This window comes from Balaenoptera musculus, chromosome 15 (genome assembly GCF_009873245.2).
Source record: "Balaenoptera musculus isolate JJ_BM4_2016_0621 chromosome 15, mBalMus1.pri.v3, whole genome shotgun sequence".
NCBI lineage: Eukaryota > Metazoa > Chordata > Mammalia > Artiodactyla > Balaenopteridae > Balaenoptera > Balaenoptera musculus.
This window is the reverse complement of record NC_045799.1, coordinates 65,637,382-65,657,600: the sequence shown is the minus strand read 5'-3', so window position 1 is coordinate 65,657,600 and position 20,219 is coordinate 65,637,382. Positions and strand designations below refer to the sequence as shown.

The following is a 20,219-nucleotide window of genomic DNA, read 5'->3' as shown; positions in this document are numbered from 1 at the left end:
TCTGACATAACTTCATAATGAGAAATTTGGCCAAATTGGAAGCTGATATTCAGAGCCTGATAGAAAAAATATTTTAGACATTCTCTTCTAAGCTAAATGTACCCAGAAGGAAAGAAAAACATCCTAACATAAGTGGATGGTTATGTCAATCCTTAAGTATCTAGGCTACAACCCAGTTCTTTGAGGAACTGAGAGCAACTGTGGAAACTGAGCAGGACCCTGTGGGGCTCCTGGGCACAAAAGTCTTTGTGTGTCTCCCATTTATTGATGAATGAAATAGGCTTCAGCCTTCATGACCTTCCCTGAGTTCCAAAGGGCAGGTTCAAACAGTTGCTAACCAGGGAAGGGAGGGGATGCAGAGACAAGGGAGGAGCAGTCAAGAAACAATAGTGCAGCCTTGGGGCAGGGTCCTGGTTCCCCCTCAGTGGATACACATAAGAATATCTTTGAGCTCTTCTGCAGATACTGAAATCCCCACCAGGTGAAAGAAGTTAACTGTATGCTGCCCACAAGCACATAGACCCAAGACCAGTTGGAACCAGAAGGTTGATGATGCTGACTCCCAATTGCCTCACCACCAACCAGTCAGAAGAATGTCCATGAGCTGATCATGCCCTCCTGTTTGAACCATTACTATAAAACTCCTCACTATACCCTCCAGGTCGGGACACACAATTTTGAGGGCATTAGCCTGCTGTGGCCCCCATTTGCCTGGCAAAGCAATAAAGCTATTCTTTTCTACTTTACCTAAAACTCTGTCTCTGAGATTTAATTCGGTACCGGGTACAGAGGCCGGATTTGGCATCACTGTCCTTACCTCACAAATCCTTGAAAAACTAGAAATACAGCCTAGTGGCAGTTCAAATTCACCTATTCCTTTTACCAATCCCCAAACATCTCCTATTTATCTCAGAAGACATAAATTATTGGCCTTAGGAAACCAAAGTCCTTCTTGGAAGAACTTGCATTTCTTCACCATGACTCTGAGATATAAATGTTTAAGTATAAACTTCAGGGAGGTAATTCTTATCAGAAAAACAAAAACAAAAACAATAAAAACACGAAAGGGAAAAGGTCATTTGAAATTTTGGCAAATGTTAGATTATAATCCTGTTAATTGTCTTTGAGGTTTTCTTTTATACTTGCAAATTGGACTGGATTTTTTTTTTTTTTTTTTTGGCCATGCAGCTTGTGGGATCTTAGTTCCCTGACGAGGGATCGAACCCGGGCCACCGCAATGAAAATGCCAAGTCCTAACCACTGCCAGGGAATTCCCTGGACTGGATTCTAAATCCTTCCAGCTTCCTGAAATCTGGCTACAACTCTCCAAACTAACGTTTCCAATTTTCTCCCATCCTTCTATCCCATCCTTCTGATTTGGAGTTAGTAAGAACAAAGTAAATCTCCTTGGAAGGAGGTCCTCCTCACTATCCAGATGGCAGCCAAACTTCAGGGACTAGAACCTTGGATGTACATCTCACAGCTAAAGAAGGCTCTACCTGACATCTGATCCTGTAAAAACGCTGGAGAATGCCAAATCAAATTGACTAGGAAGGTAAGTAGCTGACATCAAGGTAGACTGCTTCCTTCCAAGATGCCGATGCTGGATCAAGCCTTGATACTTTAACTAAACATGAAACCCTCTCTTTTTCTGTTTCTTCCTTTGACCTGGAAAGATGACACCATTGATTGTATCTCCCAGGCCTTTGTTAAGGGAGAGGGTGTGTGTTTAACTTCTCAGACTGCTGGATTTGTCATAAAAAACTCCTATCTGCCCAGGGTGCCAAAGACCCCCAGTGCATTTCCCTGTCTCCGGTTAACTACTGCAAACTTGGGGAATTTTGCAGCGAGGATCTTTACAAGGAAAGGAATATAAAGTAAGGGTAACCAGAATAAAACTGCCTGTGTGGCCTACAGACCCTTATACAGATTCAAACGGAAATTACCAGGAGGCATTCGTGATTGAAAATTAGCTCCCTTTGACAGACCCCTACTCCCTAGTTAGGAGTAGATGCAAATGAGGAACCTCTCCTTAACTCTTGAAAATATTGCAGAATTAACTGCTTTAGCAATAGCTATCCAACAAAAATCCTTAGACTCTCTGGCCGAAGTTGTTCTTGATAATAGGTTAGCCCTTGATTGCCTTTTAGCTGAACAAGCGTCTGTGTTGTGGCCAACACCACACACTGCACCTACATGAAAGGTTGAAATTCTGGGAAGGTTCTGGGAAGGGTGAAATTCAGTTACATAAGACCACTGAAGTAAGCCACTTGGCTTAAAAAGACGACTCCTTCAGAGTCTTTTTTGGACTTATTTGATTTTGATTGGTTTGATTCTTGGAGACCATGGCTCCAAAGTACACTCCAAACATTGGGAATTATCCTGCTTATAATAATCATAACGATCTCCCTGGAGCATTGTAGTCTCTCAAAAGCTTACAACATTCTCCAGGAATGTAATTCTAACTGGTCAATATGGAATTTTCTGGTCAGCACCAATGAAGTAAACCTTTCCGTCCCCCAAAGAAAGATGAAGCAATCTGCCACATAGACCCCTTTGTCCCCCACAGATAAAGCTGAAATAATCTTTTTTGTTTGACTTCCTTGTCTTGCCTTTAAAAACCTTTCCCTCTGTGTAGTTCTTTGGAGCTCCTCTCTACTTGCGAGACTGGATGCTTTTCAACTTATGAATTGTTCAGTAAAGCCAATTAGAGCTTTATAATTTACCTGGTTGAATTTTTGTTAACACCTACATCCCTTATTTTATAGGGATCGCTGTTTTCTCTGGAAAAACACTTGAGTTTTTTCTAAGATTATTTGAAACGAGATCTCCTGGAGGATTCTGACTTAAGCTATTGGATCATTCTTATACCCACCTGTCTTAAGAAAAACCTGAATAAATAAATGTACTTCCCAGCCAAGACCAGGCTTTTGAGAGATTCTTTTAACATACCCCCTTTTCCATCATAAGACAACATCATAAGACAACAACAAGGAAAATGGGATTAGTGTTGGAACCATCCCTTACATGAAGTGGAACAGAATTACCATTTCTTGAATGTTTTTTGTATGTCATATAGCAGCTCTGTAAGGTAAGTATAACTATGCCCATTTTTTTTTTAAATATGAGGAAATGATTTGAGTAGAGAACAAATAACCTTAAAATAAGTCATACAACTTGAAAGTGACTCTGTTGGAAGGGTTATAGCTTTCTACTTTAATGTCAAGTTGTTTGATTACACCTAGAATCAACTTGACTGGAGCAAAGATTTTGAACATGAACATGTCAAAATAGCCCTTAAGCTGCCTAACCATAAAGTTCCCAAGAGAAGGGGAAAGGGGAAAAGGGCAAGGTGACATAACTGATATATGATTAGACCCCATCTTTCCACTTTTATTCTTCCAAATATACCCTGCCCCCTACATATACAAACGCAGAGGGAAAATGGCAGGCCTTCTCTGAGCCCCACTAAGCTTTTCCATCACTTGCAGAGAGCTGGGTGTGTGTGTGTGTTTTGTGGAATTGGCATAATTAAGTCAAAAGTGGAAAAAAGTTACCTGGAACATTCTCTCACTCTCTCCTGATTTCTTGTCACACCAGCCAAGGTTGACTAAATTTTTCTCAACATGTAAAATAGTCTGAAGTTATGAATATTTCCCCCAAATAATTTAAGCAACAATAACAAAAAAAATCCTTCAAAAATAAAAATATTTTCATAAATGGTTCTACAGGAAAAAGAGCAAAGTTTATAGTACTGTCTCAACCATTTTGTAATCTACTTCCAGATAGAAGTCTACTTCATATACATTTTGTAAGGAGGGAGTAAAAGGCATGATGTGGTGTTTTGGCAAGAAAACAGAGGTCTGGCCACCAGGCCAGGATTTCCTTTTGAGTCTCCTGAAAAAACTACAGAACTGGGCTTTCTACTCAGGTCAGACTTCAAAACCCATGTTCTCTTCATTTTGTTATGAGGCCTGTTCTTTCAATTTATCAGAAGGACAGTGTTATAATCACTATGGACAATAAGACTAACAAAAATAGTAAAGACATTCTGAACAAACTTTAGATTCCCAGTATATTAGTTAAAGTGTGCTAGGCTATGCTGCAGAAACAAACCCAAAACTCAGAGGCTTAAGTGTAATGCAGAAGTTCCTGGTTAATGTGCTTTCCTGGGCAGCTCCCCTCCACAAAGTAGCCATAATCCTTATATTCACAGGTTTCACTCTCCCCTAGGCCTCCTAAGAGCCCTGAATTGGATCCTCTAAAATCAGCAAGTTGGCAAGCAGGAGAATGAGAGCCAGAGCAAGGGAACATCAGAGAGAAGAGTGCATTTGTGGAGGACCTCATAAGAATTTAGGCCTAGAGGCATGCATCACTTCCACCCACATTTCCCCACCCTTACTTACAGGGGGCTGAGAAATTAGTCTAGCTGTAGACCCAAGGAGGAAAGTGAAATACTTTTGTGAATATCCACATCAAGTAAATGGGACTTTATCTTAACTTGTAAAAAGAATACATGCATGTGGCCAAAAACAAAATAAAAAATACAGAATGATATAAAATAAAAAATAGAGTAGTCACCGAATTTGTTGCAAAACAGGGTGTGTGTGTGTAGGGAGTGGGAGGGAGATATACATATATATATGTGTGTAAAACTCTGTGTATATATATCTATATAAAAATAAGTTACATATATATGTAACTATTTATATGTAGGTTTTCAAATGAGTCTTAACTCAAAACTTTATTTTCCCCCCAATTTCTGTTTTCTCCCTTGGTACTCAATATCCCTTTTCCATCACTTAATAATTTCTTGGAGGGGGGCTTGAGCTCAAGATGGCAGAATAGAAGGTCATGGGCTCACCCCTTCTTACCGAAACACCAAAATCACAACTAACTGCTGAACAACCATCAACAGAAAAACGCTGGAACCTACCAAAAAAGATACCCTACAGCCAAAGACAAGGAAGAAGGCACAACAAGATAGTAGGAGGGGTGCAATCACGATAAAATCAAATCCCATACCCACCAGGTGGGAGACCCATGGACTGGAGAGCAATTGTACCACGGAGGCCCTCCCACAGGAGTGAAAGTCCTGAGCCCCACGTCAAACTTCCCAGCCTGGGGGTCCGGTAACAGGAGGAGGACCCCCCAGAGAATCTGGCTTTGAAAGCCAGTGGGGCTTGATCACAGGAAATACACAGGACTGGGGGAAACAGAGACTCCACTCCTGGAGGGCACACACAAGGTCCTGTGTGCACCAGAACCCAGGAGAAAAATAGGAGTGACCTCAATAGAGACTGGGCCAGACCTACCTGCTAGTATTAGAGGGTCTTCTGTGGAGGAAGGGGGTGGCTGTGGCTTATGGTGGGGACAAAGACACTGGCAGCGGTAGTTCTGGGGAGTACATATTGGTGTGAGCCCTCTCACAGGCTGCCATTAGCCCCCCCCCCCCCCCCCCCGCAAACAGCCTGTAGGCTAGAGTGCTGGGTTGCCGCAGGCCAAACAACCAACAGGGTGGGAACACAGCCCCACCCATCAGCAGACAGGTTGCTTAAAGTTTTCCTGAGCACAGCCCTGCCCACCAGAGGGACAAGACCCAGCAACACCCACCAGTGGAGTCCCTCCCATCAGGAAGCCTGCACAGGCCTCTTAGACAGCCTCATCCACCAGAGGGCAGACAGCAGAAGCAAGAAGAACTACAATCTTGCAGCCTGTGGAACGGAAACCACAATCACAGCAAGTTAGACAAAATGAGACGGCAGAGGAATATGTCCCAGATGAAGGAACAAGATAAGACCCCCGAAGAACAACTAAGTGAAGTGGAGATAGGCAACCTGCTAGAAGAAGAATTCAGAATAATGATAGTGAAGATGATCCAAGACCTTGGAAAAAGAATGGAGGCAAGGATCAAGAAGATGCAAGCAATGTTTAACAAAGACCTAGAAGAACTAAAGAACAAACAAACAGAGATGAACAATACAATAACTGAAATGAAAAATTCACTAGAAGGAATCAATAGCGAAGTGACTGAGGCAGAAGAACGGCTAAGTGAACTGGAAGACAGAATTGTGGAAATCACTGCTACAGAACAGAATAAAGAAAAAAAGAATGAAAAGAAATGAAGACAGTTTAAGAGCCCTCTGGGACAACATTAAATGCATCAACATTCACATTATAGGGGTCCCAGAAGGAGGAGAGAGAGAAAGGACCTGAAAAAACATTTGAAGAGATAATAGCTGAAAACTTCCCTAACATGGGAAAGGAAACAGTCACCGAAGTCCAGGAATCACAGAGAGGCCCAGGCAGGATAAACCCAAGGAGGAACATGCCAAGACACATAGTAATCAAACTGACAAAAAAGAAAGACTTCTTGGGATGGTCCTACATCTTTCCAATCATTCTCAGTTATTAAAAGTTTGTCCGCTCAAAATTTAAATCTCAGACTCCATGTACATTGTACCTGCTCCCCTCTCCCCAGCATAGACTTGCTCTGTGCTTCTGGGGACCTGCAGTGGACAGGAGGGCTGGCCACTCTTTCTGCTGCTCCTCCCATTATCGTGCCTGGAATAGAGACAAATGGTCTTTTCTATTTCCCAGACACATTTTCCCCCCTCCCAATTCTAAACACTAGATCCTCTGTTTTGGAGGGTAAGGAAAAAAGATTAGGGTAAGAGGAGTTACCATGACAGTGTGACTTTAATCCTCTGTCTGTTGGGTCTACTTGTTTAAGCCCAGGTACTTTCTGGGAGTCTACTTGACACAGATATGCACACATCTTTAGAACACCCTATCTTGGGTGGCAGTCCTCTTCTCTGTTGTCCCTCCCCATTCTCTCACTCTCTGTACCCTGCCATCTGCCTCTACTTCCCATTCTGACTCATTTTCTCACTTAGCCAGGAGGAAGGGGACATCAACCCAGAATATGATGCCAGTCTCTTCTTCTTCCAGGCACCTTTAACCTTTATGAGGGATTCCGTTGATGCCCCTCTCTGCAAAGGGGGTGAAAACACTCTTAGGAGCATTGACTAAAGTGGAAATAAGAAGCAGGAAAAGGGGTGAAAGCACTCTCTCCTCTCCTGTCCACAGGCTTCTGATGTAAACTGAGAAGCAGAGTGGTATGAGGATAGCAGGGCTAATTGAGCCAACTTTTTCCAAACCTAGAGAGATATGCCTTAGTCTTTGTTGACAGTTCTTTTTATACTGGAAAGGGCAGAGACAGTGCCTCTTAATTCTTAGTTTTGAGTTTTAGTTGAGAAATGTGGAGAACAACAGAACTCTTACTAAGCATCATTTTGAGATATATAAATATATATATGATATATACATATATGTATACATATACATATATATAGGATTAAGACACATATACATATACACATGTATGTATGTATGGGTACATATATGCACATATATATTTCCTTTTAAAACATGAATTGGTTCATACTACACATACCTCACTTTGATTTTTTTCCCCAGTTTCCAATGTATCTTGTAAATCTTTCCATATTAACACACTTAGATATAATAAGGTATCTCTCGGGTCCTGGGAATCAGTAAATGGTGACTGGAGATACTTCAAGGCCAACTGACCAACACAAAAAGCCTGGGCCTTAAACTCAATTCTGGTTTGATAAAAATTACCCTCATCAAACCTTCCAATTAGCAACAGCTACAACAAAACAGCAGCAGCTAACATTTATTGAATACTTTTATCTGAGACTGGCATGAATTATTCAATACTCACAATGACCTATAAGGTATATATTATAGCTATTCCCATTTTACAGATGAGGAACATGAAGTTCAGAGCAGTTAACTTTCCCAAGGTCATAAGGCTAGCAAAGCAGTGGAGTTAGTATTTAAACCCAAGACTGTTTGACTTTCAAAGTGTGTTCCCAATCAGTTTGTCTCTCTGTTCATCTGTATACTGAATGCTGTATTCTAATTGACTTCCCTTCAATTTTTTTAGAAAAATTATTTATTTATTTAGTTGGCTGTGCCGGTTCTTAGTTGTGGCATGCAGGATCTTTAGTTGCAGCATGTGGGATCTTTAGTTGCAGCATGCAGGATCTAATTGCCTGACCAGGGATTGAACCCAGGCCCCCTGCATTGGGAGCATGGAGTCAACTGCTGGACCACCAAGGAAGTTCCAACTTCCCTCCAATTTTTAATTTAAATACAAATTATTCAAATTGAGTACTCATGTAGATCATTCTTATTTGGCCTCATCTGTGCTAAAAGATCCTCTATACCTGAGTTACCCTGGGCTCTTTTTTTTTTTTTCCTGGGCTCTTAAATATTGGGTTGGCCAAAAAGTTCGTTCAGGTTTTTCCGTAACATTTTACTTTGGTCAACCCAATACATACTATACCTACTCTGAATTTATACTTCTTGCATTAGTGTATTATTCAAGACTAGTGTTATGCATTGGTGGAATGTGCAGTTCATAGTATGATTTGAATTGCAAATGGAAACATTTCTAAGTCATAAAACTGCCTGAGATTCTACCATTAGGGATTCATTCTTAGGAGCATTGATTAAAGTGGAAGTAAGGGGCTTCCCTGGTGGTGCAGTGGTTAAGAATCAGCCTGCCAATGCAGGGGACACGGGTTCAAGCTCTGGTCCGGGAAGATCCCACGTGCCGCGGAACAACTAAGCCCGTGCGCCACAACTACTGAGCCTGCGCTCTAGAACCTGTGAGCCACAACTACTGAGCCCACGTGCCACAACTATTGAGCCTATGCTCCGCAACAGGAGAGGCCACCACAATGAGAAGCACCATGTACCACAGCCAGGAGTAGCCCCCGCTCGCTGCAACTAGAGAGAGCCTGCATGCAGCAACGAAGGCCCAATGCAGCCAAAAATAAAAATAAATTAAATAATAAAGTGGAAGTAAGAAGCAGGAGGGGGATCTAGAAATACTCAAAGAAGTAGAACTAAATAATAAAACAACTAAATTTAAACGTAGATTATTCAACAAAATCTCAAATGAGTAGGGAGAAAGTACTCATGAAACGTCAGGAAAAGTTTTAAGAAGAAAGATTCATACATATATAGGGTATAAAATTGGAGAAGAAAATTGGAGAAAAAAAGATTCATTCACTTTTGCCTTCAAGAACCTAGGTCCACAAAATGCAAAATTTGCCTTAGAGAAGCATACCTGTCAAAATTGAGACTCCAGCAATGGTGGGATGAAGCAAACTGGGGGAGGCCAGGATCAGGAGTTTTGAACACCCAGTAGGGCTGAGTGAAGGTGCACATAGGAGCAAAGAGCCAGGCCAAATGTGGTTCTCCAGGGATAGAGCCAAGTTCACATGCATTCAAATTTAGGTTCCAGCTTGTGGGATGAGGCTGTTGGACATCTTTCTTAAGTAGCTTGCGGGTGTGATGAAAGTGCAAGTGTGACACAAGCGCTGTCAGCCAAGGAGACAAATCCAGTGAAACGCCTGGTGTGTCATTCAATCAAATATTGGCAGGAGCCAATTGGCAGAGGTAAGGGCATGCAGGTGTTATGTATTTTATCTTATTTTACTTTGCACTAATTTTTTTTGATTTATTTCCCTTCTAGCTTCTTTCCTAAAAGGATTAAATTTAACTTTCAATAAGTTACACATACAAAAGAACCGTTGAAATAAGAGATTAAGAGATAAATAATGAATTTAGGAGACTGGATTGGGGAATGGATACTAGTGCCAAAAAAAAATAATAATCTAGGCTTCGATGAGCCACAACTGTTTTCAAGTCCACATCGGTTGAACAGTAACTATGAGCTTAGCACTTGTCATGCCTGACCTTAATGAATTTTCCCAGTAACCCATGATGTGGGTATTATCATTTCCATTAAATTTTTTTTCCATTAAAGTCAATGAAGAAACCTGACTTAGGTAACTTGCTCAGACTCCCACAGCCTGGACATGGCAGAACTGGGATTTGAACTTGATTTGACTTTAGAATTTGGGCTCTTAAATCTTACATGATACCAACTCTGAAGGTGGCAGGTGTTGAGCAATCAAGTCAGGAGGATACTGGGGTTCAGTATCAGAACATCTATTATCTGAAGATGCTGGGTATCAAGAGAATAAGGCAGGAAACCCTGGATGGATAGCGAGGTCAGAACATGAAGAGTGTCTAAGAGTGTTGTGTTCAGGGCCAGAACGGATTCTGTACTGAACATACAAGTATAAGTTAAATGGTAGTAACTTTGAAGGTTAGGAAGAGAAAGCAAAAGGAAATTTAGAATGTCTTACACCAACCCATCACTTGTTGGACTGTAAGCCCTCCTGAATATGTGAAGCAAATAGGTTAGTTAGAATAAAAGGCAAATTCCTCAGAGCACCATTATACACTCCACAAGATGTCAAGTGCCACTTGCTATAATGTCAACATTTCTTCTTTAAAAAACACAAATACAGGATCCAGAAGAGGGGTTTACAAGCCACATCATAGAGCCTTTAGTGCCCAGTGATAGATATTAGTCCACTGACCATGACTGGTGCCCTAAGGAGGTGAAAGTTCACATAAGCAGAAACTGTGTACAATTGTGTTTCCAGCATTGCCAAGGAAATCTCTCTCTAAATGATATAATGATGTCATAGTCATGAAGAAAAAAATGAAAAAGAATAAAGAAGAAAAATCAAGACTAGACACAGGCTGAGTTATTTAGAGCTGGATTAAGGGCCTAGTTCAGGAGAAAGTGGAAGTGTCATGTGAAGTTGCCACGGGATGAGTGGGAAATTTATATAATTCTGATATCTAGACTGGGGGTTGGAAGTTTGCATATTTTTCTCACCTAATAGAGTTTCTCTCAACATAGTCAGCAAACATGAAATACAACAGAGTTTGGTTTTCAAGTTTGCCTCCTGATTTGCACCTCCAGCATGTAGGACTCAAATATGCTTAGGGGTCAAACTATATATCTTAACTTTTATCTGTATGCTAACTTCTAAGATCCTAATGACAGAGGGTAGTGTATGGGCAACTGAAATTCACCTAGTGAAAGAGAGGTTCTGGTGGAGACCAATGCCCTTTTCCAGCTTCTCTGACACGGTTTAATGGGATCAGGACTGGAGCGTACTTTCCCTTTCAACAGCGTGAGTCTTAACCTTTTTTGTTTATTGAACATTTTTTGGGTGGAATTCAATTCAAAAACATTTTCGAGCACCTACTATGGGCCAGGCACTATGCTAGGCACTGAGGATGAAAAGAAAAAAGTTTCCCAGCCAGCTCTCTCTATACCTCCTGACACCGCAGCAACGCCAGTGTAATAAGACTGCCTTTCACAAGCAACTCAGGACCTCCAGAAATATATGCTATGCAATCTCCACAGATGACACTCTGAAAAGTAAAGGTGGAAGCAAAGATGAAAGAAAAAATGAGATGGTGATAAGATTTTTGGAAATAATGGTAAATCTGGGGTTAGAATCAAAGATTATTGAATCTCAGTTCAGTGCCCCTTTTGCAGATTACCTCCTCTAGGATTTGTAGTAACTGAAATCTGGCAACAACTTTGTACCTGAGGAGTAGTTGGGGGTAAGTGTGGGGAGCACTTACTCCTCCTGAACGCATTCTTCAAGAGTGGCATCTTTTCAATGATTTTTAAAAGATAATATATTAACATGATAGTTGCTGAGACTAGGGATAAAACCCCAGAGAAAGCAGTGTGACAAACCACCATTCTTGGTTGTAAGTCACATTAGAAACATATTCCTGCAAATTTAGGCTGAAAAGTTGGGAAGCTGACAGAATTATAGGGTAGGCTGGAGGAACAGGTGCCAAGGATGGTTGCAGAATCTAGGAAGCTTGAACTGGCATTAACGTTCTGGAAAGTGCCACTACCGCCACTTTTGGAATGGCTGCAAAGCCGCTGATACTGGACGCGCAAAGCCACCTCCACCTGCGGCAGGCCACTTCTCCAGGGAAACACCTTCTTCCGGGGTTGAGGTGAAAGCCAGTGCCTGTCAATCCTGGCGAGGGGCGGGCCTCACGCCACCTCTAGGCAGCCTGCCGCCCACCGGCTTTAGGACCCGGCGGAGCCGGGAATGAGGCTTGGAGGAGGGACTAGGGGAGGTCATCGCGCACACCTGACGTAATCAGCCCGCGCCAGCAGAGGTGAGGGCGCGAAGGTCTTCGAGAAGCACGTTTCTCGCTTGCCTCAGCTCTCACCTACCATGGCCTCTCCCGTCCAGCAGTCTCCTCAGCCTAGCGGCGGGAAGCGCAAAGGCAAGGCTCAGTACGTGCAGGCCAAACGGGCTCGGCGCTGTGATGGCGGCGGGCCCCGGCAGCTGGAGCCCGGGCTACAGGGCATTCTCATCACCTGTAACATGAACGAGCGCAAGTGCGTGGAGGAGGCCTACAGCCTGCTCAACGAATACGGCGACGACATGTATGGTCCAGAAAAGGTACCGGCCCCGGGGAGGGCGGGCCAGCAGGCCTTTGTGGGAGGAGGGAAGGGTGGCAGGCCGGCTACCTGTATACGCATGCGCGAGGTTGGCCGCTTGAGTGGCGGTGAGGGGGCGTGTCCTCGCCTCCGTGTCCTCCCCGCCCTCCCCGCCCTCCCCGCCCCTCCGCAAGGTCTCAGCTCCCGACCCCTACCCGGTCTTGTGTTTCAATGCTTGCACTTTGGGCTTTTTTTCCCCATCATTAATCACGGTTGCTCCCATGTATAGATAGCTTCCTGCGGTTCAGGTGTTGTTTCTGAAGCTCTTTCAGAAACATTTACTTCTCATCGTAGTTTTGTGAAGTATTGCTCACCAGGACACTGAGGTTGAAGTAGGTTAGGTACTAGCTGGTCCAAGTTCACAAGGGCACACTTCATTCGTCGTTAAGGTTTTTGCCATATCTTACCACCATTTGAACATTATGGCTGTAGTAATGTGTTTGTCCTAAGCAATAGCATCTCTAAAATAGTGTGTTTAGTACTTACTAGTGCTAGTTACTTCTCAAATGCATATAAAAATACATTTCAAAAAGTAAGAACTTTTTGAAACAATACTGTATAAAGTCTCATTGTCCCATTTTGGAAATAATTATATTATTGGCTTAGGATTTGGACCAATACACACATGCACACCCCAAGGAATTAAATGGAGGAGCATAGTACAGAGGGCATTTAAATTCAGGTACTGTCATTTACTGGCTCAGGGGATGGGCATGTTATTAATTCTGCTGAGCTAGATAAAAAAGAGAATAATGGGCTTCCCTGGTGGCGCAGTGGTTGAGAATCTGCCTGCTAATGCAGGGGACACGGGTTCGAGCCCTGGTCTGGGAAGATCCCATATGCCGCGGAGCAACTAGGCCCGTGAGCCACAATTACTGAGCCTGCGCGTCTGGAGCCTGTGCTCCGCAAGAAGAGAGGCCGCGATAGTGAGAGGCCCGCGCACCGCGATGAAGAGTGGCCCCCGCTTGCCACAACTAGAGAAAGCCCTTGCACAGAAACGGAGACCCAACACAGCCAAAAATAAATAAATTAATTAATTAAAAAAAAAAAAAAGAGAATAATGATAGGACTTAAGAAGGTTGGCTAAAAAAATTGCATATATAGATAACATCCTGGTATACAATAAAATCTCCATAGATGTGTAAAATTACCATTAGTGCCTGATTGGCAATCCCGTTAGTGGAGCAGAGTGGGCAATAAGTGCATGTCTTGTCTACACCGACAGCTTGAGCAAGTTCTTGAACTATTTCAGTAGAACAGGAGTAAGGATTTTTAACTTCGTAACTATTTGGTTCAATCTCATGAAAGGAGAGTGTCATATCAGGTGCAATCATATCTATTGATAGGATTAAGGTCCACCCTGAAATGATTCATCTGATGAGCACATTTCCCTCTGCCCCAGACTGTCAAGATGCTTTAGAAAACATTTTCAAATGATATGTACCACAGTCTGAGAGAACTCCCTTCTTCCTCCACATTTTGGAGGGAATGGTGTCTGAATAAGAAGCTTTATTGTCAATATTGAATCATCTGCCACTGGGGGTTTCAACATGAGTAGTTAATTAAGAGCTTTTAACATAAGCTGTTGTGGCATTTCTGCTCATTAGTTTTATGCAAACAGTTTGCAGACAAGGATCAGCAACCCTCTGGAAGTGAGGGAGAAGATGATGATGTGGAGGCCGCCTTGAAGAAAGAAGTTGGTGACATTAAGGCATCTACAGAGATGAGGCTGAGAAGATTCCAGTCAGTGGAGAGTGGAGCAAATAATGTAGTCTTCATCAGGACACTTGGGATAGGTGTGTCTGACTAATACATTTTAAGATTATTGATCCTGTAATATCTGGACACCTGTTCTCCGAGAACACTGCCTACAAAATGGCTTCATGGGCATGGCTCAGTTAATCATTTGATTGCATCCTCTCTACACTGTGTTAGCACTAGGCATATGGAGAGGTAGAATGGGGTGGTGGACATAGGGCTTAGGAGTGGAAACCTGGCTTTGCCACTTTATCTGTATGTAACTTTAGGCAAAACAAGAATACACGGTTCTGTCTAAAAGGAACAGCTGCTACTCAACCCCAGGCAGTTTGGAATGGCTCCAGCCATTTGGGAATGTAGTCTTAGGAGAGCCAGACCTTCTGATTTTTCAAAAGAAGTTGGAAATCTGGAGAAGTTTCTAGGTTTTTAAATGTAGCTAACTACTTTAAAAATATTGAAAACACTGAGCAGCCCAAAACAGACTCGTATATAGTCAGGATGCCTCCTGAGTACTACATTATGATCTTGTGCGTTCATGGCTCTGGGGCTCCTCTGAAGTCTGAAATCTAGACTTCTGTACAAACTTAGCTAATGGATTGATTAAGTCTTTTTAAGTGACTTGCAGATTTTTGTTTTGTTTTTGTAAAAAAGCATGTACTATTTAATGTTTATTACTTGGATAGTTGCTGCTGATACAGGAAAACAACAGCATGGTGTTGCCGTCAGATAAATTAGACATCACAAATAAGTTAACTCCAGTGTCTTCAAGAACAATTGTTTTTGATAAAAGCAGAGTTAAAATATGAGATACAGTATTAATACAGAGTAGGCACCAAAGAAATATTAATTGGGAAAAATGGTTGGTTAAACTTGTTTAAAATTCATTATAATGATTTTTTCTACTCTACTGTCAATTTATGTCACTGCCAATGAAAATTCATTTTAGAGAGTTTGAAGAGTTTAAAATGTCTGAGAACTTTTAAACTTATCTGTTTGTTCTGTGCTGATTTTTTCTTTTTATTTTAGAACCTGAGAAATTGGTGCATCATATTCTCCAAGATATATACAAAACCAAGAAGAAGAAGACTCGGGTTATTCTACGAATGTTACCCATCTCAGGCACATGCAAGGCTTTCTTAGAAGACATGAAAAAATATGCAGAAACATTTTTGGAACCCTGGTTTAAAGCTCCAAACAAAGGGACATTTCAGATTGTATATAAATCTCGAAATAACAGTCACATGAATAGAGAAGAAGTTATCAAAGAATTGGCAGGTATGTTTCTCTTAGTGATTTTACATAGGTGTGCCATGGTAAATACTTGTTTATAAGATTTTTTTTTTTTGAGATTTAAGGCTTACATTTTTGAGTGTAGAACAAGTATATTAAAATGCACTTAAATAATATCAAACCTAACTTTTCAATATGTTGGGTATGAAATTTTTTTGGTAGTTAGATACTAAAGTCTTTTCCAAATCAAGATTGAATTTTCTTTGGGGAAAAAAGTGCTCTTGTTAAATGTCTCAGGATTTTATTTGTATTTATTTATTTAAAGCATTCAGGGAATTTGATGGAAGTCCATGTAGAAGAGTGGACTAGTATATACATATTGTTTTAACAAATTCTAAATAGGAGGAGATGAAAGATTGTTTTTGTATCCGCCAAGCTTAAAGGTATCCTTCTTAGCCTGTTTTCCTGTTATTTTTGTTACAGGAATAGTAGGCAGCCTCAATTCGGAAAATAAAGTAGATCTTACCAATCCACAATACACAGTGGTAGTAGAAATCATTAAAGCTGTCTGTTGCCTGAGTGTTGTGAAAGATTACACATTGTTCAGAAAATACAATCTCCAGGAGGTGGTGAAGAGTGCCAAGGACTCGTCACAGCTTAACCCAAAGCAGGCAGCGCTAACAGGAAATGGGAAAGAAGCTAAATTGGAATCTGGTGACAAATCAAATCGAAATGACCCAGCAGAAGGAAAAAATAACCAGCAGGTGGTACCAGAGGATAGTGAGGAGCTGGGTCAGACAGAACCAATATCTGAGACACATGAGGTGAGTGAGGGGGCCGCTAAACCTGAACTTGCGAGTCAGGTCACAGAAGGATCTGAGACACATGTGGTGAGTGAGGGGGCTGCTAAACCTGAACTTGCAAGTCAAGTCACAGAAGGATCTGAGACGCATGTGGTGAGTGAGGGGGCCGCTAAACCTGAACTTGCAAGTCAAGTCACAGAAGGATCTGAGTCACATGAAAATGACCTCTCATAGGAAAAAAAATCGTTTGGTGTTGGAGGTGGATTTCTCAACTGCGGTTCTGTGGGATGTTGCTGGGATTCTATATAAAATTGTTACTAAAAATATTGTTTTTGAGTTTGTGTGCTGCATAATGCTGTACTCACAATAATTGAGCAGCCCCGTTAATAGTTTTGTTAGAGATCTTTCAGCCCTATATGGCAGTGTGCATTTGGTTGAGCTAGAAGAGGCTATGGATAAATTGGTGAACGCTACTGCACAGAGCGGAGGGTGGTGGGAGGGTGATGTTGGCCTCTCCCTCTTGATTACCTTCCCCACTCCCCCGCTTCTGCACTGTCAGCTGACTTACGGGAGTGAGCAAGCTCTGTGAAATCGAAACTCAGAGGGAAATTTTCAATTTTCGTTCTAAGGAAGGAATTTTTGCATTTTGCAACTCAGCTGTCCCCTGCCACCCTGTTGTAAACATTGCAAAAACATGGGCCATATAGGTTAGAAGTGTATTGTTTTGTGAAGTTTTTGTACTTTTTGTGATTTTCTTGTTTAGTTTTTATGCCCCGCCTGCCTTTTTCTTTGGCCGCTCCGCGACGCATGTGGGATCCTAGTTCGCCAACCAGGGATCAAACCCGCACTCCCTGCAGTGGAAGCTATGCCCATTTTTATGTTTTCATAACATTTGTTACAACCAAATCTGACGGTGCAGTGCTGCAATTTTTGGAGGCAAGGTGTGAGATAGAAGTGTTCATTCTAGGAATACAATTAGAGATATTTCTGATGAGGTTAGTTATGAAGAATTAATCTTCTGAGTTATTACAGTATACTAGTGCAGCAAGGCACACAAATTCTTTACAATGTAAGCTACTTTACAATGTAAATGGACTTATTATTCAAGCTGTTCCATTCCATATCCTTTGTGAAATGCAACTTACAAACCGAACATTTGCTTCAGCAGTTGTAACTATAAATCATAGCTCCTTGACAAATAAAGACGATTATTTTAATGGCTTTGGAATATCAAGACAGTAAAGCTTTTGTTCAAAAAATCACATTCAGTGAAAAGGTTTAGGAAGCAAATTATGTAGTAGCAGAACTTTTTCCAGGAAAGAAAAATTCACATAGTTGGTAAGAATCTAACAGTACCAACATTAAAATGCTAGGTCAAGGAGCAGTACAAGAAATTAAAAAGATTTTTCTCTCAGTGTAATAAATAGACTTATGTCACATGATGCTAAAGAGGTTTTGTTTAAAAGCAGCAGTAGTTGCTGATGAATCAACAGATTTCATGAATATTTGTCATGCTATAGCATTTGTAAGATTTGTAAATGATGAGGAAATTCAAGGAAACTTTCGCTTTCTAGGAGCCTCCCAAAACAATGGTCAGTATAAATTTAGTAGGTCTTCATATCTGAAAAACAATAGTCTGTCATCTGTACTCCTGGTGCCCCATCAGTGGCTGGCTCCATGACAAGTTTTGCCTCATTTTAATAAAAGAAAATCCTGACGTTGATGTTATAGCACACTGCTTTCTTCACAGAGAAGTGCTGATATTAAAAACTTGGAGATGAAATGAAGAAAGTTTTAAATAATGCTACAAAAATGGTTAACTTAATTAAAGATCCATTTTATGCAAGAATGTTTAAAAAAAAAAACTGAAACCTGAACAAAGAGCACATAAATCTCCTGCATACAGAAATCCAGTACTTATCAGAGGAAGAGTTCTCCACAGGATATTTGAGTTGAAAGGTGAATTACCAGTAAATTATAAGTACAGTAAAATACTAGGCTAGATTTTGCTAAGTGCTTTGAAGACGAAGAATGGCTACAGAAACTAGTCTATTTAGGAGACATTTTTTCATTGCAAGAACAAATGAACAGTTTTCCGCAAGGGTCTGGAGAAAGATATTTTTTCCTAAAAGTGACAGGAGTCTTAGATTAAAAGAAACTGACTCTTTGGAATAATTACATTGCATAAGGCACTCTTGAAATGTTTCCACAGCCACTTGGGTTTGAGAATGAAGAAAGCAACAAGTCTCAGGCCTTATTTGAACTCCTCTTGCAGAACTGCAAAACCAAATTAAATAACATTTCCCCTCCTTTTCCCAACACTGGTGTGTGACTGGGTGAGGAACCCTTTCGCAAAATCTCAGCCTGGGATTTTTTCACTGAGAGAAGAGGAAGAACTCAGAGTCCTCTTCTGACAGTTCTGGATTTCTGTGAAACAAGAGTGTCTTTCAACTTAGTGCTCACACTCATATACATTGAAGATCCCCTTAATTTGAAAGTTTTTTCAAGGGTTCCGCCAGGGTAAAACTGAAAAAAGATGGAAGAGACAGACACCAAAGAGGGCTGCAAAATTAAATGTCCGGATTGAGAATACTAAGGGGTGGTGAAATTAGCTTTTGGAGTTGGATTTTATTAAGTTTTAACAAGTTCGGAAGTATTGTAAGTGTTAAGTCTTCCTGCACCAATGGCTATGTTTATTGGCTAGTGAACATGGAAATATATTTTTATCCTCCTGGCTAGTGGTCCTGCTGGTAAAACGAAGGATTTGGGAGGAGCAAAGAGAATAGAAAGGGCCTTGCTGGTGCAGATGAGGCTGGAACTTCCTTATGTATCTTTAGATATTTAGAATGTTAACTCTTAATAAGTTGAAGTTATCTTGAAAGGATGATAGGAGCATTGTAACTATCATTGGGGGAACACGGATGATAGGATTTTGGTGCCTTCATCAGACTTTTTCCAAGACAAAGATAACTTTTATTTTGATAGTACAAGACTCTGGGAATAAAATTGGCTGTATGCTTACAGAACGTACGTACAACCATCTAAAACTGGGTTCCTTTTATTTTTTGAAAGCTGCTACTCTACAGAAAGATTTTGATTTAGTAGTTTGTTTTTAATCCTCTTTTGTATTTATTTTTACCAGTATTTGGTAAGACCTTAGTGTGACAAAAGCTATTCTTCCCCAAATGTAAGGTAGTACTGTGTTCTGTTGGAATCTGAATTCAGTTATTGAAAGATTTGTTTTCAGGTTTACCAACTGTTTATTTTCACTGACATCTGAGCATGTTATTCTATAAATGACGAGATTCCAGGGTGGGAATTGAGTGCTTTTTGTCCTTTTAATTTTTATTTTAAAAAATTATGTCAGTTAAACTCCACTTCAGTGTTGTGGTTTAGTAAAACTTGTTTCGCTCTGTGGAGGAAAGAGTGTTAAATTTGATATTTTAAAACATGTTTCCCTTTAGTTAAACATGGTTTCTAAATGTTATTTTTACTTGTATTTTGCTTTTGGTATGGCCAGATATTCAGCTTGTTTTTCATAGTTTCTGATGTTTTCAGAAAAATAAAAATAAATTTGTTCCCTAAAGACTGGTGTTCTCTATCTCTCCTTTTTCTTTCTGCCTCTTAGTAAATCTCTTGCTTTATTGTCATAAAGTAGATATATCATAAAAGATGTTTTTATGTCAAATTATGTATCAAAAGTCATGTACATTGTCCAAAAAGTAAAGACACAAAAATTTATTAATTGCTCTTGAATAACTAAAAACTCTTAAGCGTTTTGTATCTTATTCAAGCATTAGATATTTTACAGTGAGTTTGCTTCAAAATGTATAGTACAGTACTTAATTAAGTTCACTTAATTGGCTTTTGAATTCTTTACATTCCTTACTTTAACATTAATATTTTAATTCACCTTAAAGAATTAGTAGCATATAAAGATTTTAAGCAGAAGAAATTCTGTCTTGAGCATTTCTGTTAGAATAGTTCTA

General features: G+C 40.7%; 1 protein-coding gene across 1 annotated transcript; it reads left to right on the top strand.

Moving 5' to 3' along the window:
• The first annotated feature begins 12,094 nt into the window (after positions 1–12,094).
• Positions 12,095–19,906, top strand: THUMPD1 (THUMP domain containing 1). The gene is made up of 4 exons (XM_036824725.1): positions 12,095–12,401; positions 14,061–14,235; positions 15,224–15,472; positions 15,911–19,906. Exons 1-4 carry the CDS (start codon positions 12,171–12,173, stop codon positions 16,462–16,464), a joined length of 1,209 nt encoding a protein of 402 aa, XP_036680620.1. The 5' UTR covers positions 12,095–12,170; the 3' UTR covers positions 16,465–19,906.
• Positions 19,907–20,219: the final 313 nt, after the last annotated feature.